This window comes from Meleagris gallopavo, chromosome Z (assembly GCF_905368555.1).
Source record: "Meleagris gallopavo chromosome Z, MGAL_WU_HG_1.1, whole genome shotgun sequence".
Lineage (NCBI taxonomy): Eukaryota > Metazoa > Chordata > Aves > Galliformes > Phasianidae > Meleagris > Meleagris gallopavo.
The window spans coordinates 66,437,303-66,465,180 of NC_139435.1; the positions used below are offsets into that span (position 1 = coordinate 66,437,303).

The following is a 27,878-nucleotide window of genomic DNA, read 5'->3' on the forward strand; positions in this document are numbered from 1 at the left end:
CCCTGTGAACATGCAGCTGAGATTTTTTTTTAATTTATTATTTAATTTATTTCAATAGGAAATTCCACAAAATCTGGAAATGCATAAACTGCAGGTTTGGGAAAATTGGGTTGACATGAGCACTTTGGCAGCAGAAGAAAGCAGCAGGAAATGCCCCAGTCTCAAGTAAACATTATTTTTTTGTCAACACATTGTAGGTTAGGAAAGGCAAAGATGCAGGAGCAAACTAGTCTCACATTCAGGGGATGTGGGGAAAGCAGACATGTTTTTGAGCACAGCTTAGATGATAAAACCCTCACATACTTTCCTCATGCTTGTCAGATCCTGATTTTATGACACTGGAAACAGCTATCTGTTTTTTCTCAAAGATTCATGTGTTAGATTATCAACATGAAGTTCAGATTTCACAATCAGCTGGATCACCAATTGCTAAATGGCCCTAAGGAAGCAAAACGCGTACACTTCAAATTCTGGCTTTCACTAGTTGACAAGTTAAATAGCAGGCACACAAATATTTTTGCCTATCTTTCTAACTGGTTTTATGTTACTGTGTGGTCCGTAAATCTGGTTAAAAAGTTAGGTTTGGGAATTTATATGATGAACTGATGATCATTGCATGCACTCACAATACTAATGCAGTACAGACTCTTCTATTTCAAAATTTTCTTGTAAAATATATATAATTAGGTACATCTAATTGGTGTGTCTGATCTGAGTCACATTAGTAGATCATTAGAAATCATTGAACAAAGCAAGGTGAATGTTTCTCTACAGACTAGCATGCTGCAACTGAATCACATTCAGTCCTTTTGCACTATGGAAGTAGAGTCCACTGCTCATGCTGGACCCTGGTGAAGCTGGTGCAGAACCAAGCACATGCCCATCAGTCAGGCTGGGTTAGTGACTTGTTAGTGTCTCTCACCTAGCTTGGATTTAGATTCCTTTTGAAAAGCTTCAAAGACATAAAGAAACATGATGAAATTTGATGGGGAGGATTGCATGCTTCACATTTTCCTCTGTCCCCACATGCATTCTTGGGAATCTCCCCTTTGTGTTAAGTATTTTTTGGATATTTTTCGGTCTTGCCACAGCAGAAACTTCTTTCTCTACAAATGACTTGAATGGTGCATCTATCTTTTTCCAGGTGTGTGTGCTGTTGGGAAACCCATGTGCCTGCTGTTTGAGTACATGGCCTACGGTGATCTCAATGAGTACCTGCGCAACCGCTCGCCCCGCAATCTCTGCAGTCTAGTGCAGGGTACCCTGGAGGCACGGGCCTGCCTCTCCAATCCGCTGGCACTATGCTGTACCAGCCAGCTCTGCATTGCCAAGCAGGTGGCCGCAGGCATGGCCTATCTCTCTGAGCGCAAGTTTGTTCATCGGGACTTGGCCACCAGAAACTGCCTGGTGGGGGAGAACATGGTGGTCAAAATTGCTGACTTTGGCCTCTCAAGGAACATGTATTCAGCTGATTACTACAAAGCCAATGAGAATGATGCCATCCCCATCCGCTGGATGCCCCCCGAGTCCATTTTTTATAACCGGTACACCACAGAGTCTGATGTGTGGGCCTATGGAGTGGTGCTGTGGGAGATCTTCTCCTATGGCATGCAGCCCTACTATGGGATGGCTCATGAGGAGGTCATCTACTACGTGAGGGATGGGAACATCCTGTCGTGCCCGGACAATTGTCCTCTGGAGCTCTACAACCTGATGCGTCTCTGCTGGAGCAAGCTGCCAGCTGACCGGCCAAGCTTTGCCAGTATCCACCGCATCCTAGAGCGCATGTATGAGAGGGCTGTGGCCTCCCCATAGGTCTGAGGGGTGTGGTGAGGAGGCTGTCATGTCTACCTGCCTGCAGGCTCCTGAGCTCAAAGCTCTGATTTAGAGGGAGGAGAAACATCTTGTTCCTCTACCAAGCAAGGAGTGTGGATTGCAACCCCTTCAGGGTGGACCATATCTCCTCGAGGTGGACTTTACCTCCCAAATTATGGGGATAGCTCCCAGCCACCAAGCTGGTGCTCCTTGGGTTGGTTGGCGAGCTGGCTGTGTTAGCTCAGGACCTGCTTTAGTCATTTCCAGGAGCACAGAGTTCCCCAGGCAAAGCAACTTCTTCCTGGGGCAACTTCTTTACCCAGCAGTTTTCTCGCTCTTCTTCTGCATTTATGCACCTGGCTTTTAACTTTCTGTTCCCTTCCTTGTATGTTTTCAACTACTATCTGTAAAAAAAAAAAAAAAAGGAAAAAAAGATTGCAGAAATTAATCCTGTTTTGGATTCTGTTTATCATTTTATTTTTGCATGCTCACTTCATTTTGTAGAGGAAGGATATTGCTGAAGGCATAGTCCACTGACTTTTTAATTCCCTTTTTCTGTTTGTTGCTTATGAACACAACACAGAGTCAAATCAGCAGCCCACAGGACCACCAGTGGTAGACAGTATGTCAACAAAATCTTATCTAAGATTTATCTTCAAAAGAGAGAAGTCCACACTGAGGGTCATTTGACTTTTGCTAAGATTTCACCAAAAATCTCATGTATAGTAGCCAGTCTTCTCACCCAGTCCTACAACAAAGCCACTGGTTGTTAATGGACAAATTCATCCTAAAGGCCCAGTACTGCACCCATCTGGTCTCTTGGGTGTGTTTATTTCCCTGTACCTGCAGTACAGTGCCCACCATGCTGAGATTAGGGAGAAACATAGATTCACAGACTCATAGAATCACCAAGGTTAGAGAAGACCTCCAAGACCATCCAGTCCAGTTGCTCACCTGCCACCAATATTTCCCCATTAAACCATAGCCCTTGGTACAACATCTAGATGTTTCTTGAACGAATCTAGGGATGGTGAACTCAATCACCTCCCTGGGCAGCCTGTACCAGCACCTAACCACTCCTACAGAATACAAATCGCTTCCTTGCTCCTGCTGGCAACACCATTTCTGATCCAAACCAGGACGTCATTGGCCTTCTTAGTCACTTGGGCACATTGCTGGCTCACGTTCAGGTGAGTGCTGACTAACACCCCAGGTCCATTTCTTCCACACAGCCTTCAAGCTACTCTTCCTCAAGCCTGTAGCATTGCCTGGGGTTATTGTGGCCAAAGTGCCAGGACCAGGCACTTGATCTTGTTGAACATCATCCCCCTGGCCTCAGCTCAGTAATCCAGCCTGTCCACATCCCTTTGTAGGGCCTTCCTACCCTCAGGCAGACTGTCACTTCCTCCAACTTGTCTGCAAACTTACTGAGGGTGCACTCAGTCCTCTCATCCAGGTCATCAATAAAGATGTTAAACAGGACAGACCTCAATACTGACCACTGGGGCATACCACTCATGACTAGTTGCCAGCTGGATTTAACTCCATTCACCACCACTTTCTGGGACCAGCCCTCCAACCAGTTCTTCACCCAGCAAAGAATGTACCTGTCCAAGCCAGTACCTGTCAGCTTCCCCAGGAAAACACTGCGGGAGACAGTGTCAAAGGCTTTGACAAAATCTAGGTAGACTGCATCAACAGCCTTTCTGTCATCCACCAGCTTGGTTACTCGATCATAGAAGGACATCAGGTTGGTAAAGCAGGACCTGCCTTTTGTGAACAAAGCTGGCTGGGCCTGATCCCCATGTTGTCCTGCACATGCTATGTGATCTTATTCAAAATGATCTGCTCTATAACCTTTCCTGGCACTGAGGTCAGGTTGACAGGCCTGTAGTTCGTCAAGTCCTCCTTATAATCCTTCTTGTAGATGGGAGTCACACTGACACGCCTCCAATCCTCTGGGACCTCTCTGATTTACCAGGAACATTGATAGGTGGTGGAAATTGGCTTGGCAATCACCACTGCCAGTTTCCTCAGCACTCTTGGGTGGATTTCATCTGGCCCCGTGGACTTGTTGCAGTCTAGATGGAGTAGAAGGTCTCTTTACCCGTTTCCACCTGAACTGTAGTGGGTTTATTCTGCTCCCTGTCCAAGACTTCAGGTCAGGGGGTACCCCAAGGATAACTGGTCTAACTTTTAAGGACAGAACTAAAGAAAGCATTGAGAACTTCAGCCTTTTCCTTGTCCTTGGTGGTCATTTTCGCAGACACATTCAGTAAAAGATGGAGATTCTCCTTATCCCTCCTCCTTCTGTTAATATATTTGTAAAAAAGTTTTTTCTTCTCTTCTAGCCCAGCAGCCAAGTTCAAGTCGGGCTTTTGATTTTCTAATTTTCTCCCTGCACATCCTAACAACTTCTTTGTATTCTCCCTGAGTTGCCCATCCCTTCTTCCACAGGAAATAGGTTCACTTTTTCTCCTGGAGCCTCAGGAAAAAATTCCCTGTTCATCCACACTGGTCTTCTTCGCCGCCGGCTCAGCTTATGTCACCGGAGGACAGCCTGCTCCAGTGCCTTTAAGACTTCCTTCATGAGGGGTAACCAGAGTTCCTGGACCCATTTACTCTTCAGGATTGAATAACAAAGGATCCTCACTACCAGCATCCTGAACAGTTCAAAGTCTGCCTTCTGGAAGTGGCAGTTTTGCAGGGCCCCCTTCTGACTTCACCAAGAATCAAGAACATTACCATTTCATGGTCACTCTGTCCAAGACAGCCCCTGTCCTCCTCATCTCCCACAAGTCCTGGTCTGTGTGAACAGCGGGGCTCTTCCTTTGGTAGGCTTCCTTACCAGCTGCAACAGGAAGTTGTCTTCCACATATTTTAGAAACCTCCTAGAATGCTTCTTCTGTGCTGTCTTGTACTTCCAGCATAGATCAAGGAAGGTGTAGTCTTCCATGAGAACAAGGGCTGGTGATTATGCAACTTCTGCCAGCTTCTTGTAGGGTGCCTCATCTGTCTCTTCATCCTAGTTAGGCAGTCTATAACAGATGCCCACTAGCATGTCCACCCTGTTGGCCCTCCCTCTCATCCTCACTCATAGACACTAAACCTTATCATTCCTAGTCTCCAGCTCTATGACATTGAAACTCTAACATAGAGATCTACCCCTTCTTCCTTGCCTGTCTCTTCTGAAAAGCTTATAGCCATCCGTTACAGCTTCAGCTGTGGGAGTAATCCCACCATGTTTCTGTAATGGCAACTAAGTCATAGTTTGCCTGTTGCATAATAACTTCCAGGTCTTCCTGTTTGTTCCCCAACTTTCAAGCACTGGTATAGATGCACTTCAGCTGAGCCATCTGCCTCACCCCCAGACCCATCATAGTTCCCCTAGGGTCATCTCTGTTGAGCCTGGTTTTATCCCCTTTTCCCTTCATACCTAGTTTAAGCCCTCTCATCAAACCCCGCCAGCTCCTGGGCTAGGATCTGTTTCCTCCTTTCAGATAGGTGAGACCCATCAGCAGCCATCATGCCATACCTCTGGAAGTGAAAACATCCTCCTTCCTTGCAGAAACATAGGAGTTTGTGTCATGTATTTCCCTGCTGGTCTTTCCCTTGTGTTTCTGATTTTCCTTTTCTGACACCATCTCTTTATCCCTGAAAGCTCTTTGGCAGCTTTTGTTGGCCACCACCTCCCATGCTGCAGTAGGAAGTTAGGGTGATATGTACTATCTGTGGCCTTCAGGGACTGCCGGCCAGCCAGAGACATGTCTAAAAGAGGGCTTCACTCTTCAACAAATGAAGTGTTGCAGTCTGCCCATTCACAGGTCAGAAATGAAACTGCCTCTCTATATATGGTCCTCATCCCACTTGCAAGCACCATATGTCATTTCTCTACTGAAATTATCTAAATTGTAACATCTATATCACTGACAGAGAAAAAGAGGCTCCTCTGAGGACACATTTTACTGTTTGCTTCTTTGGGCATTGAGGAGTAATTATCTCAGCCTCATTGCTAACAGAAATAGGGTCAGCGCTGGGGATGAGCATTCTCCCCACAGAACACCACGGGTGAGTGAGTGGCTGGCGTGGCATCTGTAACTGGAATACCTTGGCTGAGTTCACTCAGTGAACAGCAGTGGAGAGCAGCCGGGGTTCCTGAGAGGTAAGTTTGGAAATTTCTGCCAACTGTTATGTAGTTCAAAACTGGAAAACATGTGCCTTCCACGGGTTTGGCCATTCTGTTTAGAGAAGTGGGATCAGGCCTTGGACTAGAGAGTGGTGTGGATACTGCACGAGTATGGCAGGACAAACAGCACCTCCTTCCTATATGGAAGGTGTCCTACACCAAAAAAAGGTAGAAATAAGATGTTGGTGTGTTTACCAGCTGCTAGTCTGAACAGACACACTTGCAGATGGAAGGACAGCCCTTCTTGTTGCAGTTCCCTGGCCAAACTTTTCTTCATTGACAACTTTTGCAGCCAGTGTGGGCTTGCCATCACAGGAGTGGAAAATTTGGTTTTCTCTGCTTGTCTTTCTTTGCACTGCAAGCATATGTCGAAACCTGTGTTGGTTAGTAACAGCAAGTTAGGATGGAGAATGCTTCACCTGTTGTAAGAGAAAAGATCTTTTCGAGATCATTTAACTGAGCAGCTCTCTGAAGTGTGCTCTGGGAAGATGACAGTTGAGTCTACAGTGCAGTCCAGCTGGAGGGCCTAGTGCCTCAATGGCAACGTCCTTTGAGGATTATGTGCTGACAGGTCTTCTGCTGCTCCAGCTGTGTCTTTCCCTTGTGCTGAGTTTCCTCCTTGGTGTCCTCCTGTCCTCCTGTTGTCCAACCTGATGAAAGCTGGTGGCTGAATTGCTTTCAGGATTTGGCTTATTTTACACGTTTATTTTTTTCTCTGTTTGAGAGGTATGCTTACCTCTGTGGGTGCTATAAATTATGTACTGCAGAGATTTTTAGGCAGTTCTGTATATCTATCACATAACTAATTATTTTGAATGGGAGTAAGCAATGCAAGTGTGAGAGAAGAAAAAAGAAAGGAGAATACTTAAATAAAAAAAACTGTTGGAAAGCAAAAATATTTTGCAGTGTCATGTCTGGATTTGCAGTTCATCCAGAGGGAAAAGTTGTACCAAACCCAAACATTTTGGCACTTCATTTCCCATTCTCACCAATGGCAGTGGGAGCCTTGCAGTCAGCAGCACTGGATGGGAATCTTGTGGAGAAGGAGAGGACTTACAGCACAGCTGCTATACTTGCTCTTTCTCCCAGTATCCTGGCTGAACATCTGCTGCAATTATTGTGAGTGGCATCCTAAAACAAACAGCACAGCAATACTTTCCTATTGCTTAACAACTGTATTAACTGTGTAGTAAAACATAAATTCCCTCCCTGATTTGCCTGAGATACGATCAGTTGTTTTGGATATGATCAAATTTGTTTTGGAGAAGCTTCTCTCAAATACTCAGTGTCTTCAGTACTCCAAGGGTATACAATCATTGCTTTGCTTTTGCTGTTTGTTACACATTTCATGACTGAAGGCTTTGAACTGTGCCTCAGGCACAGATAACTATTCCTGTCCCCCGTGTAGCTCATGTGTGTAATATTTTATAAAATAAAGAGGAAAGGATTAACACTGATCCCGACCTCTCTATTTTCTTCCTTCATCAGCACTGGATTTATTTTTGAAAATGGATGTATTTTATCTTATTAGAACAGCTCTAGTACTGCTTTAATATCACAATGGCTGTACTGTAGGAGATTATAGTCAGATGTTTGCAGAGGCTCTCAGATCAGGTTTGCTGCAATTATCCTATTAGGTGTGCTTGAAGGCTTTTTATTTTTTGGGGGGTTGGGAGGGGGAGAGAAGGAGTATACCAGTGATTTAAATTGTATGCTGTAGGGATGCATCAAAGCACTACAGACAGAACAGGGCACTTCAAAGAAATTGTCCAGGTTGTGCTGGAGGAGCCTTCTTGCAGGGCAGAATTTAGGTGGAAAAAAGAGAGCACTGAATTCTCAGCATGACAGTCCCCATCCTGAGGCCAGTGTTGTGAGGAGTAGGAAGACATCAGCACAGCAATGTGGGGTGGAATTCTTGGATGTTTTCCCTTGTTGCAGCAGCGTCAAGGATATCTCATGTACATGGGAATGGCATTTGCTCCTCCCTCAATTTCTGTTGGTCCTTATGCCTGGGCTTATGCCATAACAAAATAATAGAAGTGGAATGAAAGTGCTGTGTAAAATTGCAAGGGAACTGGATTTTTTGTCTGTAGAATGCAACTGAGGTAATAGCTTGCTGCTGATGTGTTTATCTTAAAAAAAGTCACAGCTCCTTTACCTGGCGTGATTCTTGAGCATGAATTTGTCCAGTAATCCCCCATCAACTCTGCTGATGTTTTGCCTATTCTAAAACTCATTGCAAGTACTTGACTGTCAAAAGTGGAAAGTAAAACATCCTGACTACAACCAGACAGGGAGGATGTGAAGTACATTCTTTCTGCTCTTTTTCTTTCAAATTTCTCACTGCATCTCCCAAACGCTTCACTTTGCTCCTTTCAGTTACCTTTCAGTGTAAAACTCCCCACCTCCAGCCAGGTGCTGGAGCTGCAGTGTCAGCAGCTTCCTGTACTGCAAGGACAATAGCTGCCTGGGACACAGGTGCTGTGTGCTGCTGACCTGTCTCCATGCTAAAAGGGTTATCTGCTGATGTCCTGACAATTTAGGAGTATATATGAGGGCTGTTCTGAAAGTAATGCCTCCTGTTATGTGATACTGACCCATTACATCAGGGGCAGATTTGGTGGTACAACAGTAAAGGTTGAACCTTCCCACACATACCCTGTCACATTTAGTTGCTGTGGGACAGATGGCAGCAGAGGGGCAGTCTGACACAGTGGTATCTGGTATGAAAGTGCATAAAGAAAAGGGACAGAACTGAATTCCTCCATGAAGAAAAAATGTCACCCACTGACATTCATTAGTTCTTGCTGAATGTTTATGGAGACCAACCAGTGGTGTGAGCACAGTGAGAAGAGGGTGGTGTGTTTCAGTGGTGATAACGATGTGAAAGACTCTTTCCAGAAAGTTATGCACAGCTGTCACAACATGAAATGAAGAGTGTCTCAATTAGCTTATCCACACTAATCAGTGGATTACAACACAAGGGAATTGTGTACAGAGCTTCATGGGCTGCAAGTGATGGTGGTTATGTTGGAATATCAAAAAGTTTGTGCCAGCTGAATCCCGCAAATGCTCAGTGATATGAAAGAAAGATAAGCCATTCTATGGACAGCCATTGAACATGATAACACCAGGCTCCATACCAGTTTGAGGACCTTGGAGAAAATGCCAGTCTTGGCTGGACTGTTGTACCATACCCACCATATAGTCTGGATTTGACACCTTCTGACTTCCATCTGTTTGGGCCGATAAGAGTTGGACTGCACAGGCAAGTCTTAGCAACGCTGACATATCCAGAATCTGTGGAACAAATCTGCTGGTGCAGATTTTTACATGGCATGCAGTCTTGTTCATTGCTGTTGAAAATGCATATGAAACGGCCGTGACTATGTTGAAAAAAGTGTTTCATAGCTGAGAATTTGTGCTATCAAACTGTTATTGTGCTTTTTTTAGCTACTGTAGTTCTCATGGAAATAAATAGGAAACACTACTTTCAGAACAACCTACATCAATAGAAATTTAATAAACAGCTGATCTATAGGGTGTTCTACAACAGGTTTGGATAATAGGCTACCAATCAGTTAACTGGTTATGCTTACAGAAGAACTGTTTCCTTCCATCTGCTTGGACACTGTAAATCTCATTTAATTTACTTTGTTGCTGAGGTAACTGCACAACTTATTTCTGCTGGGCAGGAATTAATGTGTTGGGCTGCTTGTGTATCTGATCTTTCTGTAGTTCTCAAGCAGAGATGTTGCAGCTCAGGAGTTTATATGGTTGGGCAAACATTAATGTAAACAAACAACTTAATGGACAAGAAGGGCTGTGCTGAAAGGTGAAGTGCTGCGTGAATGAATGAATGGGGGTTATTCATTCCCCTCGTTGGTGAGCTCACTCTGTGCTAAATTTAACTTCTTATTTAAAGCAGCATTGACTTTGTGGCAGCAGCAAGGGAGAACAGGCAGGCTTCGTCTCAAGGTCTCTGCATGGAAAGGACAGGGAATGCTGCACTGCTTGCTGGAGAGCCCTTGTTTTCCCCAGGGATGTAATAGGAGCTCCTGTGCTGGATTCACTTGTGTTTGGCTCAGACTGAATCCCAGAGCTTTCAGTATCATCCCTCCTGTTGTGGAGCACCATACATAACTTATTCTTTGGCTCCAGCCCCCCCGTGTTCCTGTTGGGGAGGCAGCTGCACACCCAGCCCTAGCACAGTGGCTAAGGAGTGCAGAAGCACGTCTCATCTCCCTGTGGCTGGGCAGCTGCTCCTGCCTCGGAAGGAACTGCTGGTGGGGATGGAGTGCATTGTCCAGACCAACTGTTTTGCTCACAAGTTTCTGAGCTCCAAGGCAAGAATGGAGCAACTTGGGGTGAGGGAATTCACAAAGGCAATCATGAACCGGGGATGCAAGTGGTGGAAGAGATGCACTGTCCAGACCAAGGCCTCCAGCAATGGCAGCCTATGTGTATCTGGATGATGCTGCTTACCCCAAGGATCAAGGGATCTGCAAACCACAAGGCAGTTCCGGGCTCTTTAAGGGAAGCTGGCCTGATTTACAGCCTTGTGGGTGGCAGGGGATGGATGAGATGACTTGGTGTCAGCATGGCTTGTGTGCGAGATCTTCAAGGCAATAGCAAAGCAGGCTAATGGTCTCATTAATCCTCTCATTAATCAGGTATGAAAAAATTGTGAAATATTATCTGGGCATCAGGTGGCATCTCTCTAGATGGGACCATATTTTGGCCAATTGACTTTACTGTGCAGAGATGACTCGAGAGAACCGATGCTCCATGCTGAACAAAGAAACCGGGACTCTGTCTGCTTTGTAGCCAAGGTGCACTCTTCTCTGAGTGTGCAGGGCAACGGAGTATTGGACTCAGTCTGCATGAGATAAATCCTGTCAGTGGAAGGGACGCATTGCTTGTTCAGAAACACACACTGACTCAGCAAGACTTGTACAAATGTTTTCTTTGGACAGCTACCATACAGCCAAGTAGCTGCTACTACACATTTGCCCTTTTATGCCACATTAGACAAAGGATTATCTGTTAGCAAAATAGTTTTAATACTATCTCGAGAAAAATGGTTGATCAAAATCTTGCATATGAGAAAAAAAGAAAAAAAGGAAAAATGAAGATTGAAAAAAAATTCATACAGGTGTAACCTGCCAGTTGCTACTTGATGGTTGTTACTTGCCAGTTGCTACTTGCTGGTCTAAATGCCCTACAGTGCTGATTTCTGGGAGTGCAAGAAATAGAGGGCAAAAAAACAGCTTGGTAGGTGTACGTGTGACCTACCTTGTCTCTTTCCTTAAAATATTTGCTGACTGCTGTTGGAGCGAGGATACCAAGTGCCTCATATCTGATGCCTCATTTAGAATTTTGAGATTTGTCTGCAAAAAGCCTGAGCTATGAAACTGAGGCTTAGGACACAGATGTGTCCATCCGCAGAAGCAGAGGAGGGCTTCTGCTCCAAAGATATTGCCACTGGGAAAGCTCAGCAAAATGTTGCCCGTCAGTACAGTGTATCTTGTGGTTGCTTGTTTGTTATGTTGCGCAGCTCTGTATACCTCTGACTCCAGTCTTCTTTGTTCACTCTTTGTTCAACACTTCTCTGAGCTGACACGTGCACTCAGATGGACCTCTCGAGGAGCAAGAAGGCTGCCCAGACCTTTGGTCTGCAGAGCTGCGGAATCTAGAAGTCAGCCATGGGACTGAGGTAGGTAAAGGGGTCCTGTGGGTGCAGATGTGCCCAAGTGGATCATCTTCTTGAACAGCTGACCATGCAGAGAGAGGAGGTCACCAGGCTGAGATACTTTCAGCCATCTGAGAGGGAAATTGATGCTGGGTATCATGCGGCTGTGTGGGCAGACACACAGACAGCCCTGTCTTCGGGCCCATCCAGGAGAGGGTGATCAGCAGGCTTCTGCCCAGATGGGATAAAAACATGAGGGTGAAGGGGGCTGGACCCTCGTGTCAGCTTGGGTCAAAAGGTTCTCCTCACTCTTGCCCCAGAAGTCTGGTAGCTACTAGATTTCTGTCTCTGGTGTGAGAAAGAAGAAATTACAGATTGCTTAGAACTGGAAAGGGGTGATAACATTAAGAAAGTCCAACTGAGGACCCAAATCACCATCAGTGCCACTAAAAAAATTGAAGAATCTCAGTAACTGGAGACTCTTTACAGAGGGGCACTGAAGCGCCCATCTGCCACTTGGATTACCTCTCTATAGAGGCTTGCTGCCTGCCAGGAGCCCACATTTCAGGGACATCTGGTATGTTAAAACTGGATGACTATTATCCTCCCTGGTCTTTCAAGCCAAGTCACACAAGATTGTGACCAGGAAATTAATAATTATCAAAAAGGACTTTGTGTCCCTTGGGAAGGTGTTGAAGGGATCAGGAGCACAGGTGATGTTCTCTTCAGCTCCCCCAGTTGGATCTGGGCTGAAGCAGGAGGAATGAGCAGTTGAATGACTGCATGAGTGGCGTCATGCCCAAGGCTGTGTCTTCTATGATGTAGGTAGCATCTTTGACAAACTGGGACCAGGAGGGGCAAGAATAACGACAAGCTAGTTGCACTCACTGCAAGGACTTTAAAGTAGAGCTGCTGGGAGAAGGGGATGTGCTGCTGAGTGACAGAGAAGAGACAGGGAATGCTGCCACTCTAGGAAGCAGGGGGGGAAAGCTTCACATTTGTCCCAGAGCTTTGTGGGACGGCTCTTCTAGGAAGGCAGTGTGTCTAAAAGGACAGCTGAAGTGCCTCTATATCTATGCACACAGCATGGGAAATAAGTGAGGGCAGCTGGAAACAATGGGGCACTCTGAAAACTTCAATCTTATTGCCATCATGGAAACATGATGGGATGGCACATAACTGGAACAAACCATTGAGGGCTGTAAGCTTTTTATAAGGGCTAGGCAAAGTAGGAGGGCAAGGGAGTTGCTCTCTGTGTTACGGAGTGGATAGACTGCAAGGAGCTCCTTCTGAGAAACAGCCAGGAATGGGTGGAGAGCCTGTGAGTTAAAACTAGGGTTGGGACCAACAAAGGACAGCTGGTGGTCCGGGTCTACTGTAGGCCACCTGATCAAGTGGACCTTTTGACAAGGCCTTCCTGCTTCAGCTATAGAAGCTTCATGCTCACAGGCTGTCGTCCTGATGTGGGATTTCAGCCACAGATATCTGCTGGCAAGACAAAATGGAGAGCTATGAGCGATCCAGGAGACTCACATAGTCCATAGCATCATAGAATGATTTGGTTTGGAATGAGCCTTTAAGATGATCTAGTTCCAACCCCCCTCCTATGGGCAGGGTCTCCTCCCTCTAGATTAGGTTGCTCACAGCTCCATCCAGCTTGGCCTTGAGTGCTTCTAGGGAGGGGGCATCCACAGCCTTTCTGGGCAACCTGTTCCAGTGTCTCACAACCCTCACAGTAAAGAATTTCTTCTTAATATCTAGTCTAAATCGACTCTCTTCCAGTTTAAAGCCAGTTCCTTTCATCCTGTCACTCTTCTAGAAAGTCCCACCCCAGAATGCTGCTATGAGGGCCCCTTGGAGCATTTGCTTCCCTGGACTGAAGAGCCCCAGCTCTCTCAGCCTGTCGTCGCAGGGGAGCAGTGTGTGTAGAGACATACACTGACTCAGCAAGACTTGTACAAATGTTTTCTTTGGACAGCTACCATACAGTCAAGTAGCGGAACACATTGCCCAGAGTGGCTGTGGAGCCCCTGACATTGGAGGCTTTTAAGGCCAGGTTGGATGTGGCCCTTGGCAATCTAATCCATCTATCTGGAGATGAAGAGTGGTTACATAAATTCTAGGGAAGGAGTCATTTCCAGAGTTGTTCTCCATCTTTTCATCCCCCAGCTTGTCTTGAAAGCAAGGGTTGCCATGACCCAGGTGCAAGGTTTTGCACCTGGATTTGTTGAACCTCATGAGGTTCACTTGGGCCCACTGCTTGAGCCTGTCTAGGTCTATCTGAATGGCATCCCATCCTTTGGGCATGTCGACTGCACCCCACAGATTGGTGTCATCCTTAAACTTGCTGAGGGTGAACTCAATCCCACTGTCAGTGCCATTTATGAAGTTATTAAAGAGCTTTGGTTCCAGTATTGATCCCTGAGGGACATAACTGTGACCAATGCTCTACAGCATCTTGGTAGCTCTTTTTTAATGTCTAGAATGCTTTTTAATAGCTGGGTAGAATCACAGAAGCAGAGTAGAGGACAGGGAGAAGGAGCCAAGTTCATCTGGCATGAGGAATGAGGGCTAAAGCAACACAACTGCCCATGTGCTGCCCCTTCTGGCAGCAGCAGTCCTGTAGTACCAGCTGGGACTGTGCGCCAAAACTGAGCAATAGGGAGACCTCTGGTCAGAGCTGTTTGGGTGGGCTGTCGCTGACTTCTAGAGTCTGGCTCTGTCCGTAAACCAGCCGCTGTGTGAAGCTATCTGGTGCACAGACATTTTGAGACCAAAATACTTTCTTCCTGCAGCCTTGGCTGTACTGATATTTGTAAAGCACCAGCAATGGCATTTCTCAGCAAGTGCTTTTTCCATTCAGTCACTCTTAGCTATCAGTCCCCCTGCTTCAAATGTCTGCAGCCAAATGATTTTTTTTTTTTGCCTCCAAGCTCTGAAACCGTTGATCTCAGCAGCTGGCTGCCTCATCTCCCCAGGGCAGGTCTCCTTCCAAGGAACTCTGTGATTCATCTACAGATGGCTCCCTGGATCTGTAAGCAGCTCCACCTCAGCCAAGGAAACCAGTGACTGCAGCACTGAGCCCACAGCGTGAAACCAATGCCCTTTCATATCCTCGCATTTGTCACCTCGTGCTTCCCATTTACCTGGGGCTAAGTGCTTAGACGGGAGGTGGAAAGTAGCATGCTTTGCAGGCACATCAAGGGATGAAGGACTGGAGCCAGCCATGACAGAAGGCACTTAGGCTGTTCCAGCACAAGAGTTCAGCTCCAAACCGTGTCTCTGGTCCTCATGCCAGCTTGCTCACCCTGCAGGCTGACCTTCCACTGACCTTGCAGCTGGCAGTAGAAGCTGGCTTGCTCAGAGCAGGCCTGGAAATGCCACCTTCCCCATCAGCAGCAAGCTCTTCCTAATGCCAGTAGTTATGCAAGATAAAGATTTACAGCATCTCTGCTGATGCAAATCCTGATGGTTCTGATGATGTACAACAGCTTTTTGAGCTGCTGTATTTCTGTGATGGAGTTATATAAGTGTGCCCTGGATCTGACATTCCCTGGCAGCTCCTCTCGTGTAATTACAGATCTTCTGTCAACAAATTTGTGCTGGGATCCAAAGAGTTTGGTGAATTCCAGATACTTGTTTTTGGCAAGCTGGAGCTTCAAGCAGCTTGGTGTGGCTTTTGGAGCCTCATTGCAGGGGAGATGCAGGCACTTGGTGGCAGGCAGAGAGGGAAAATTACTTGTTACTTTCCCTTCCTTTTCTTTCCCTTTCATTCCCTTCACCTTGGAGATACATCAAGGTGCTGGCATCCAGCTGAAATAATAGGTTGTAACGACTGCTACCTATGAGGAAGTGCACCTCCTTTGAGGTTTCCCTCCTTGAAAATCAAATGTATGTTTGTTGTGGTCAAAGTGCTGCAATCTACCACCTGCACCAGAGCAAGCTCATTCTGGGAAGCTTTCATGTCAAGTGAGAGGGCATTGTGTGGCCCTTGCTTCCTTATAATGCTTATAACACAGTGCTCATTCCTGCAGAAGGAAGAAAGCAAGTGGGAAAGGAAGTGGAGGTGCACTCCTGTCCCCATTGGGAATCAGCTGACAAAGGGTGCTGAGACGCTTCACCCTTAGTTTTATTTAGCACAATTGTAGTCTGAATGAACAAATAAACTGTGGCTATAGGGACACGGTGAGTTGTCTTGCAATGTTCATCGATGCACTAATTTGCCTAAAAAACATTTTCCAGATTCTATCCATCAGATGCATCAAACATACACCCACAGCAGCACAATGGAAATGTTGCTAGACCCACCACAGTCAACTCAGCTCGTACGAAAGGGCTTGGTCTCTCTGATAGTCAGCAAAGAGAAGCTCTGCTGCTGTTTTGAATGGGTCAGTATCAGGCTAATGATTAATCCCTGTGGTGTATTTTGTACAAGCTTCTAAGAGCTATTTCTGTGGAGCCAATAGGTAAGAATGCCTAACAGTTCTTGCCATAAGGATGTGTTCAGTTTATCACTTTCTGAGCACAAAAGATCTGTATTTGACATGAGCACTTCTCTGTAAACAGATGACTTGGAACCAACAACCTGTTAGCAAACAAATCGGATGTATCTCTGAGATATGCTCAGCCATTTTCTTCACCCAATTCCTGCATTTTTCTTTTTTCTTTCTTTCTTTCTTTTTTTTTTTCCCCTCCACAGTCTTGGGTAAAATGTAAATGAAAATATGGTGCGCATCATTAAAACCATTCATTATACATGTGTAATGAGGTCTGGTCCAGTCTCCATTCAGGTGAGTAGTTAAGTTAAACACAAACCCATGCATTCATAAAACAGTGAGGGGCATATGATGGCTTTTTTTCTCCTGGAGCTGGCATCCTAAGGAGAGCAAGAGAACACATGTGCCTGGACCTATTTGGAATAAGCTCTTTCACAGAGAAAATTTCCTGTCAAGGGTTTCTTCTTCCAGTGCCGAGCCAGCTTACTTAGGTCCTACACTAAATCAGCTACACTAAACGAGTACTAGAATGGTGTTTGTGAAACTCTTGGAGACAGAGGGTGAGGTTGTTTTGTTCAATATCTCTGCTGCTTTCCTTCACTCCTACATGCATCACTTCCCTATTTATTGGCTGTCCCTTTCTCTGTGCTTTCTCTGTCACAGCAGTGATACATCTTTATAGATACCCTGGAGCAGAAAGTGTTGCTGTTTTTAGTAAATAAAGAACAAAATTACTGCTGCTGTGGAGCTGGACAAGGCTCAGACCACACAGGTTGCATCACCATTAGAAGAGAGTGCTTCTGGTGGAGCACCTCTGTGCTCCTTCTGGTTGGGTTTTGTTTACTGGGGTGGGAGAATCAGCTTATCACCTCTTGCACTGATGGCCCAGAATCTTGACAACCCTGACTAATGGAGCTCTTGTCTCCTCCCTTCAGATCCTGAGAAAACAAGGCAATAACTTGCATGACTCAAAACCTCTCAAAACCAGGCTCTGTTCCTGTTCTCCTCCCTTCTCTGATTGCAACAGAGAATTGAGGACAAGATAAGGCAAAGATCTGTAGTGAGCAGCAGTAAGGTTTCTCTAGGCTGAGCCACAAGCAGACATTAGCTCTTGGCTATATGTAAAGCTTCAGTTTGCATCTTCATCAATGGTAAACACAAAAGGTTAGAAACTGAAGTGATTAAGAAATGCCAGGAAGAGACAAGACCTTCGCCACAAGAAAAAGACCACCACAATAGATGAAAACAGGAGGGGCTGTATCTGGTGAGCTCCATGGCTTTTTGAGTGGAGTGAGCAGGGGATGACAGCAGTGAGTTGCACAGGTGCACAGTGGCAACAGGTTTGTGGGCGTTTGGGCAGGGTGTGTGTCAGTTTCCTTGGGGGATGCTGGCCTGCCAAAATGTGATGCTCACTCATATCACAGCCATAGATAATGCTGCCACAAGGGAAAAGACAGCACAGCGTATTTTTCTGGGAGGAGGATGAAATCAGAAGAGCCAGAAGAGCATAAGTCAGGAGTCGGGAGCTCACAGTTTGGTTCAGTTCTCCTTGCACATCCTGAGAGGGTGACAGACATAGTGCTCATGTCACCAGTGCTCTTACTGGGAGAGGGCTGCAGAAGCCCACTGCTTACATCTGGGTCTTTATTTCTGGACCACGTTTTTATTTGCTAGCATTTTTTATGTCTGTGCGCGTGCTTACAAGCAAGAAGCAATGTCTTGTGACTCAAGAATGCTCTGGCCACATGCAGCATCTGTGGGGTCTCAGAAATAACCACCATTGCCTTTCTGGAGAGGAAATTAACTCATGAATATTTACAGAACTGCTAGTTAAAGCAATTCAGAGCTATTAATAAGACAGTTCTGATCAAAATACAGGAGAAGAGGGTTCAGCATGCCTGACTAAGCCTGGTATTTGCCCAGCAAAATCATTTATAAGTGCAAGGAAATTGCTTGCTTCCCTCTATTTTGCAAATAAATCAAGAGTGCACATTGGAGGAGGGCAGCAAATGCAGATCCTTGTGACTGCATTTTTCAACCAGTATTTAAGCATTTTTTAGAATTAAGCTCTTTTTTAGAAGAGCTAAATAACTTTTCCTCCTTCCCTCTTATTTTTTTAAGAAATCAAGTTTGAACACTTATTTGATAATCAGTGTCCCAGGTCACATAGCCTGGGCAAGCACCAGCGGGAGACCCAAAGAGCCCCCCAGTGTCCCAAGGCAATGCTCCAGGCCCATCTCAGTCATCCTGCTGAGACATGGCTATGTTGGTTATCTGCCAAAGGGATAAATGGTGATTATCCTTTGGGAGAGCAGTACAGGGCTGTGACAGCAAGGTGCTGGTGATAACTTGCTCTCGATCTCTAGAATTCTTTGTGTCTGGGTCACATCTGCAGACACTAAATCATGTCTCTGAGGGCTATGGTGGCCTCCACAGAAACAAACTCTGCTGGAAGATGGACACTGTCCTTGTCTGAAGGAAGCAATTTGTACACTTTGAAGACAGATCCTTGGAAAAATGAGTACTTGCCTTAAAATTAAATAGATTTTGCTTTTAAGAGGAATTTTTCTGTAAAAGTTTAGTGTTAAGTATTAGAAAGATTCTTTTTTCCTTTATTCCTTTTAATGGCCGCATGGTAAAGGATCTCAGGGCTCAACACAGTGTTTTAAGCAGAAATGCTGCATGGTAATCCAAAGGTCACAGTAAATAGGCAAGGGCCTCCAGCATCTGGGGAAATTAGAGGCCTAACATGGATCATCTTGTGTTCCCCAATCCACTTCAATCCAATCCAATCCAATCCAATCCAATCCAATCCACACTAGTCTTGGGCAGAACCCAAAGGCCTGAATAAAACCATGCAGTCAGACAGACAAGATGCTATATGCTGTGGACTGGACTGTACAGAGTTCAGCAGCACAGAAAGCATGGCACTGGCTGCTCTGTGCTCTGTCAGCTGCTGAAGTGAGCTGGAACCTCGCACATCTGGAGCTGCTTCTTCACTGAATCTTCCTTTGAAATGTAAGTTATCATAGAAAAGCTGGAAATGTGTTACAAAAATCAAAGCCATGATTTGCAAGGACCCACTATTCTATTTTTTTTTGCTGGGGAGCAAGAAAAAAAAACCCACACAATTTTTGGTAGGAGTAGTCTTTTGAACTGAAGAGCAGCAGTCTCATTCTTTTCATCTTCTGCATTCACAGCATTCTTGCAAAGGCTGAGGAAGATAATACCAGATCTTTAAAGATAAAACTAGATGTCTGATGAAAGTTCTGAAGAGTCACGGTGAATGTAGCTGATATTTTGCAAAACTAAGAAATATCTGCAAGAAAGATAAGCACTTTTTTGAGGAGACACAACATAATATCAGTACTGTGTCAGGTCCTACAAATAAGCAGGGCAAAACTATATATATCAATCAGCTCTGGGATTAGAAAATTTTGAAATGCATGCTTATGTTTATCTACTTCACGTGTAAGTAAAACTAATAATCTGACAGGAAGAAAGTGTTGTATAACTCCATGACTTAAGCTGACCTTTATGTTATACTTCAAAATACTACTTTTGTCTCCCCTCTGGCCTTGATTCTGCAATTTGCACCTACTCAGCAGAACAGCAAAATGCCTGTTTAATTTTAAGAACACACTGGTAGAGAGCCTTCGCTAACTTTTGCTGTGATGTCTGGACATCAGAGTGCCTCTGTGACTTCCCCACTTGGAGCTGCTGTAGGAGCCCCACAGGAACTAATCAGTGTGTGAGGAATTGAGCTCTTTTCTTTAATTGAAAGCAGGAGAATAAATATAACTTTGTGTCTTGTGCTCTCATATAGTCCCAAGAAGCTGCCATGTCATCTTTGTCTGGATCTCTTCTGCTTCCCCAGTGCTGAGTATCACAGCTATTTGTCTGCTGGCAATATCATGCCTCTGAACATGGCTCTGAATAAGAGGGCTGCCTGCTATGGTGTGAGCTGAAAACCATCAGAGTACTGAACACGTGCAAGAAGTATACGTATTCTATTTAAGATGCATTTCATAGCTGCTTGCTTTTGTTGAAGGACTTGAAAAGAGCAGGATAGAGTAGCAATCCTTAGAGGACAACATGGTGTCACCAAAGCCCTTTATTTTCTCATCCTTATCCCTGCTTTCTGCACCAGTAACTTGCACCAATATCCCAAAACAGAAAAAAGCCCAGAACATAGATAGTCTTCAGCCATTGCTTTTCCCCTAATTAAACCATACACACACAGTTTAGAGGTGCTGTTTAAGAAACATGATCTCTTAAGCCCTCCCCTGTCTTAATGAAGCAAGTTTCACTCGTAGGCCATCATCCACATGCATCTAAAACTCACAGCATCCCACTTTGTCAACAGGCATGGATCAGTAAGATGTCACTTTGGTAAGACATATGCACCCCTTTCATTCATGCATACCTAGTCAAGTTCTTCGGAACTTCTTTATTCATTTGAGATGCCACAGAAATTTCACAGTTCAGCTCCTGCTGCAGGTGAGAGATAAATTCTTGTCCTAATGCAAAGACAAAATCTGCCAGCATTGTCCAGTGCAAAACAAGCAAACAAACAAAAAACAAACAAACCCAGCATCCCCTCCATGATTCTTTTTCTGCTCTGTTCAGTGCTGGGTTTGATTAAGATAGCCAGTAAATGCTGGAAAAAGGTTGTGATATATTTTGTGTTCTACACGGAGAACACAAAAACAAAATCATATTGGGAATGCTACTAATGAAACCCTATGAAATGCAGTCCCAGAGGTCTGACAGTCTGCTGTTGTGCTAACTGTTCTCCCATCAGTGAGATAGGTGCAAGGACCAGATGCTGCAGTGGTAGGCTGGAGTGAAACTGCAGGCAAAGGAGAAGTGCATGTGTACATGTATGCTCCTTGTGCTTCTCCCTGCCTAGTGCATGAAGCACTAAGCTCCTGCACCTCCCGGAGAAGCATCAGGCTCTGTAGAGCTTGGCAGGCCTCACATGGGGTCAAGTGGTGGCTACAATGCAGGAGGAGGCCGTAACCTCTGAGATGTGGCAGGCCCCAAATAATGGGGACAACGTCTTTTGTGCAGAGGAAGTACACCTCTCAGGGGGGAGCACACAATGTGTTTCATGCCACAGAAGATGGAAGCTGTTTCAAAGCTCCAGCTGCTAAGCTGCTCGTGTTTTCATCCCTGGAAGCCCTCGGTTCCTCAGCTCCCTGACCACTGGCCAGGAGAAGCTTGCAAATAAACAATTAAACAGTACTGTCAGTGGGAAAGGTTCCAGGAGTTCTGTAAAACATTGTGGTCAGCTGAAAACAAAATAAGGACCGATCCCTGGCAGGAGATGTTCAGGACATTAGAAGATAGAGCCTGTGCTGAGCCAAAACAAATCCCAAGGAGCAACAAAAAGTCAGCAGCCTCCATGCTTAACACTGGCTTCCTTCAGTTTATCCACCTCTGTGGTGTTGCTACTTTGGTGTCCAGGTTCTGAAGAAAGTGTTTTCTCAGAGATCAGGGGTCAGAAAAGATTCTTCAAAAGTAATAGACGCCTCTTCACCTTTGACAGTATTCAGGACCACACACAACTGCCTACACTGCAAGCTATGGGCATGCCTCCAGAGACAAGAGAGGACAGCTTTGGCAGTGCTGTTAATTTCAAATTTAAAAGTTTTGCTGCTATTTCCTAAGAAAATAGTAATAAATGCTCTATCTACCAGGCACAGAAAGAGGTTGCGCCAGGCCTGCACTTTATAAAAGCCCTCTTTTGACACTCTACATCAACCTCTAGCAATGCATGGACAAAGATAATCTGTCCATAAACAAGCTTCTAAAGGTATGAGTCAGGTCAGGGAGATCTTTGTGTCTGACTTTCCAGACTGCCACACAGATGCTGTTGACAGAGGATAGTGCAATGAACCCAGATTCAAAATGTAGATTTTTCAGTGCAGATTGCAAGACTTGAGCACAGAGGATCTAAGTGAGCAAGGCTGACTTGGGATAGGGAGGGTGAAACTTGCTTTCTCCTTTTGCTGGGGAAGGGAAAAGCTTCCCTTTCTTTCCCTGGAGCAGGTAAAAAGTGCTCTCTTCCCCCAAAGAACTTTCTCCATCTGGTTTCAAGTGTAGGCTCACCACCATTCAGCTTCAGATTACGAATTCAACAAGTGGTGTTTTTTGTTGAAGATTGCATACCAGGTATCCCCTGAATAGAGAAGAAACAAGCCAGAAACAAGCTCTGAATTTTCCTGTAGCTGATGTAAAAATGCTGGAAAAGGGTTGTAAGGCCTGAAAGAGAAATAACCAGCAGGCAGAAATGCCCTAGAGGTATAGTTTTTAACTGTTCATGGTGTTCATGGTTTTTAATTTTAAGGTGACTTGTGGATGTTTGGGTTGGGAATAACTGCTAAGACTGGATGCCCAAGGAAAGCATTCCATGTAAAACAAGTATGGACTTTGTTGCAAAGAGGCCCTGGTACTACATCAAATCTCCAGCATTTAATCACTGATGCAGTTTTAACTGCAGATTTTTAATGTTTCCTTATATTATCTGTCTCAGTTCTTAAATATCTCCTGTTGTGCTTATACTGTTACACAACCATTACACACATACAGCTATGTCAGAGCAGTCATTAACTCAAAATCATTAAATGGTAAGGAAGGATGTTACCCAACATCCCAAACCAAAGTTGACAAAACTACTTGGGGACAGAACAGGAATGTACTTTCACTTACTTGTCAGGGGATTTAGTGAATCAGAAATTAAAAAAAAAAACACATTTGATTCACTTCAAACTTATTTTGTTCCTCCTATTTACAATAACTGCAAGTAAGTCTGAAAAATTAAGGGGGAAAAAAAAAGAAGAGACCAACTATTTCTGATCCGTAGTGTAATGCCATTCAGAAGAAGTTGAAAACATTGGCTCTGTGCTGGGTGGATTCAACCTTGCCTTTCAGGGCACTGGGCCCAACCTTGCTGCCACTGAAAATGAGATATGCCTTCAATTTTCCAAGTGTGAACAAGCACAGATCTATGGCAGCAGTAATGAGACGGGCGAAAATAGCAAAATACATTTTCCAGGTGAAAATGGAAAATGGTTGAAAGTCTCTGCATGCATGCAAATTAATATCTTTTTCCTTTTCTGTCTCTTGCTTAAGGCCAAAATAACACACTGATCCAAAAGGATCCCTGCTCTGTCTTATAGTGGCAAAAAGCACAGACATTCATTAATCAGAAGGTCTGATTGAAAGGGTAAGAGAGTCAGCAAAGACAGCCAGGGACAGTTTTTGAAGACTGCGTTACAAAATAATATGACGAATTAATTAAGCAGCTTGGGAAAATTCACAATTAGCAAACTCTGCAGAGGAACTTACCATGTGTTTTCCAGGAAAAAAACATAACAGAAAGCCTATCTTCATCTTCCCCAGGCTCCCCAACAAAAAAGGAGGAGAATAGCCCTATAGTTAGCCACATTGCACTGTCTCTATATGGAAATCCTCTGCAGCCACTGCAATTCAACATTACTTTGCTTTGCTCTGCTCTTTCCCATGTACACAAAAGAGAAATGGGAGAAGAAAATAAAAATCCAGAAGTAAAAGCAAGGAGAGAGAAGGTATGGAGAACTAATGAAGGAGAAAGATGCTGAAAGGCCAAATGACAGGGCTGTGCTATTCCACTTGGTCTTGGTACATGGCAAATAGCTCAAATTCTGTTGCTTCGCCACAAGCAGATCACGTGCAGGGTGCTGGAGCAGCCATCTTGGGCAACCTTATTGTTCACACTCCTTGGCTGCATGTGTATATTGCCTTTTTTCCTTCTTCAGATTTTATCCTGTTGCTGTTGTAGTTTGCTTTCTGACAGCAGAAGAAATGGTGCTAAGTGCATGGCATTTGACCATGGTGACATCTAGATCTCCACTTGAAATATTTAGAAAGTGGCTCACTTTCCAAACCCCAGCATTCATAGGGCACACAGTCACTCTGGCTGCATCTATTGCCTCCTGGTAAGGATGCTTTGGAATGGAGCAGCCTGTGAAGGGAAAGAGGAGAGGAAGCACTGACACCTCCAAGGTCTCAATTGCACTGAGAAGATTTATTGAGAAAAATCCAACTAGAGGGAAAAAGTAATTCTGAAGATAAATTTGAGCTGAAGATAAAAAAAGGCAAAAAGTGAAAAGCAGAAGCTCCTTTAGCTGAGCACAAGACTTGGAGACCAGTCCTTCCCTTCCCTGCTAGCCAGGGACCTATTCTCCCCTCATGCATCCCCGCTGTATCCTGTGCAACCAGTGCCTCACTCACACTACTGGGCTCCCAAAATCCCTCCTGGGAGCTGCTGCCTTGGTTCACACTGCTCTGTCCTCAGCAAGCTGTGGGCAGCCAGCTTTGTGCAGAAAGCTGGGAACTAGCTCTCCCCCAGACATCTTCTCATGAGTTCATTGCTGAGCACTCATCATCTGAGCTGAAATGCAGAATATGTTCCTAATTGTGTGCTGGGGTTTTTCCTAACTTGCCTAGCCAAGCCATTAAAACTACCTCGCTGCTGTCTTTTATGCTCTTTCCTTCTGTGAAGATGGACAGGCTGCTTTATTGCAGAGGCGCAGCGACACAGCAGGATAGGTTTAATGAGTCAGTCAAAGCGCAGATGCTTTTTCCAGTGGCAGGGCAGGTAGTTTTGTTATCTGGAGGAGCATGCATCTGCTCCTGCCTGGCAGCCACAGAGCCTCACCCATCTTGTCCTGTCTTCTGCATTGCTAGAGGCTGAAAGCATCTCCTGCCATGCTATCTCCTTGTGAGTATGTAGCAGTTTTTCTCCAAACTATGGAAAAAGATCTGCTTTTAGAATAACAGAGGTAGTGAGAAAGACACTGCCTTCCTTTGTCAGTCCAAGTTGCACTTGCCTTGGAGAATAGCTGCTTTGAAATTGGTCGAGAGCTCCATGTGAGTAAAGGCAGCAGCTGGCTGCAAAATACAGAGTTTTGCAGATGAAGAAAGTTTAGAAATTGAATGTAGGTCATAGTTTTTTACAGAGATTCATACACAAATAATTCTAAAAAGGTTCCCAGTGGATACTTTATAGATTTTCTTAGTGACTGGCAATGAATTTTTAAAGAGTCCAAAGGGCAATGAGTTACTTCTAGCCATCAGTTATTTCCAAGTTACTTGAAATCCACTGTGGCACACATTAGACATGAAAAAATTTAAATCATGCATTAGCCTATAATAAATCTTTTTCCACATAACTTTCATGCAAGGTAGAACTGTAGCTGTTCTGTAGTGCACAATGCCATTCCTCTCTGGATACATTTGCACAACAACCTGCAGAATGGATCTATGCTATTAGGAGGACATAGGGTAAGACAACTGGACTTTCCTGAAGCCTTCTCCAGGATAGTATCACAGGTTTGGGAGATTGAAAAGTGACACTGATAGGGCTGTTTTGGTGTATAAAAGTTGTGGTTTTAGCACTTTTCCATTATAGACAATGGGAGATATTACTAAACCTGACAATGATTTCCTAAAGATTTAATTTCAAGGCTGTAAAGAGAGGATTGGTATGGAATCATCCTCTTATTTTATTTTTTTCCTTCTTCAAAGTCACATTGGGAACATTTTTTCATCTCTGAATATGGTTTCACCTCTACAAAGAGACAAAATTCCCATACTAGTTCTTCACTTAGAAAATTTTTGACTACAGGTCCTGTGTGACTAGCCAAAAATTCCTCCCAGAACAGCTTTGTGGAAAACAATTGCCAGCTCACAGAGTTTTGATTCATTAACCAGACTGCTGATAGGAAGTGGGCTGGGAATAGTCTTGAATTAACTGAATGAAGTAACCCCAAAGCTTTCTTATTGTTGGCACAGTCTCTGTGCACCGAGATCCTTTGCTGGAACTGCAGGAGTGACTGCATGCTTGCTGCAGAACGGGGATGGGCTCCTAACCTGCATCACACTTACCTGCTTTCTCAGTCCCACTCACACCAGCACAATGGGCTGCTGCAGAGGACCAGGCTGAATGAGACGGGAACATGGGGAGGGATTTTTATGACTGTTTGCACAAATGTTTCTTCTTTGCTAATCGCACAAAGCTTCAGAGAGGAAAGCATAAGAAAAACAGAAAAGGAAAAAATTCTGATGTGCATGAATAAAATGAGCAGAACTGGGAAACAAAGGGGAAAAAAAAGGCCTGGAAATAACCATCTATCATGCATCTTCTCAAACTCACATTAACTGCTCCCCACAGTCCTGACTTTGTTTTTTCCAGAAAGATTATTTCAAGTTGTGGAATCCACAGAGCATCAGACAACATCAAGTCTGATTCATATATTTATGGATCCAATAGACAGTTTTATAACTGAATCAGTGTCCTTGGAGAAGTAACTGCACATTTGTCCAAAAGCATTATAAAAGCGTTAGCAACAGATTGAGACAGAACTTCATCCATGACACTCCACTATGAATGCAGGTCATGAGTTTAGCGTGCCGTTTCTCTGAGAGCAACCTGTCTTCCTCTGCTTTAGTGCATAGGGATTGGTAGAGCACCTTTCTGTAGGGTGGGCTAGTTTAGAGGAAAATCTGGTTTTGCCGTGATTGCTACACATATGCAAAATTCCAAGATTTTATTTATTCATCCTTTGACCCTAATCCAGCTCATATTAAGTTGCTGTGAAATTCTAGGCAGTTATCTGTGAAATTCTAGGCTTCCAATAAAGCTTGAGCTTTGTGGCAGTATGTGCTGCACAAACATGCAGGAAAGAGAACATTTTTGCTCCACTTCAATGGCAACATGGGATAGGTGGAGGAAGCAAGATAGGGCTATAAGCATTTTTTCGTGCAGACAAATCCAGCTAATTCACAGAATCAGAGGATTGTAAGGACTGGAAGGGATCTCTGGAGATCCCCCACTCACATCCCCTGCTGAAGCTGGTTGCCTACAGCAGGTTGCACAGGAAAGTGTCCGGAAGGGTCTTGAATATCTCCAGAGAAGGAGACTCCACCACCTCTCTGGGCAGACCATGCCAGAGCTCTATCACTCTCACTGTAAAGTATTTCTGTTGTTCAGATGGAACTTGCTGTATTCCAGTTTGTGCCCACTGCCCTTTGTTCTGTCACTGGGCAACAACAAAAAGGGCCGGGCTACATTCACTTCACTCCTGCCCATTAGATATTTATAAATGCTGATAAGATCCCTTCTCGGTCTTCTCCAGGCTGAACAGCACCAGGTCTCTCAACCTTTCCTCACAAAAGAGATGCTCCAGGTCTCTGATCATCTTTGTGACTGTCTGCTGAACTCTCTCTAGCAGTTCCCTGTCTTTCTTGGAGCTTGCTGCCAGAAGGCAACCTTCTGCAGGCTTGTTTCCTTCTGGCCCATGCTAACCATCTCTGCCTTTATCTAAGCATTTGAGCAGCAGGAGTTGCTGAGGCTCAGAAGTTCCTCAGAAATTTGAGAAATGGAACTCAGTTGAGAGCTTCCTTTATGTGATTGAGATGTGAGCCCAAAACAGAGATAGAGTTATTTTAAAAAGAAATGATTTAAGACTATTGCTATTGTTTCATCTTGACCTCCTGTCTTGGCAGATGAGGCAACCCGGAAATGGGAGAAATGCAATAACAGAAAGAAACCCTGAGGAGCTTTGGTCTAAAAAAGAAGGTAGAACACCGCAATTAGAAAGCACTTGAGAGAACAGGAACACAAAATCACAGAGTCATAGAA

At 44.6% G+C, this 27,878-nt stretch overlaps 1 protein-coding gene across 1 annotated transcript in view; it reads left to right on the plus strand.

The window, feature by feature from the left end:
* The window catches only part of MUSK (muscle associated receptor tyrosine kinase), a 47,987-nt gene extending 44,845 nt beyond the window's left edge, over positions 1-3,142 (plus strand). The window contains exon 17 of the mRNA XM_010726142.3: positions 1,145-3,142. Within this exon, the coding sequence (XP_010724444.1) occupies positions 1,145-1,815 (671 nt within the window). The 3' untranslated portion in view covers positions 1,816-3,142. The remainder of the gene's footprint in view (positions 1-1,144) is intronic.
* Positions 3,143-27,878: the final 24,736 nt, after the last annotated feature.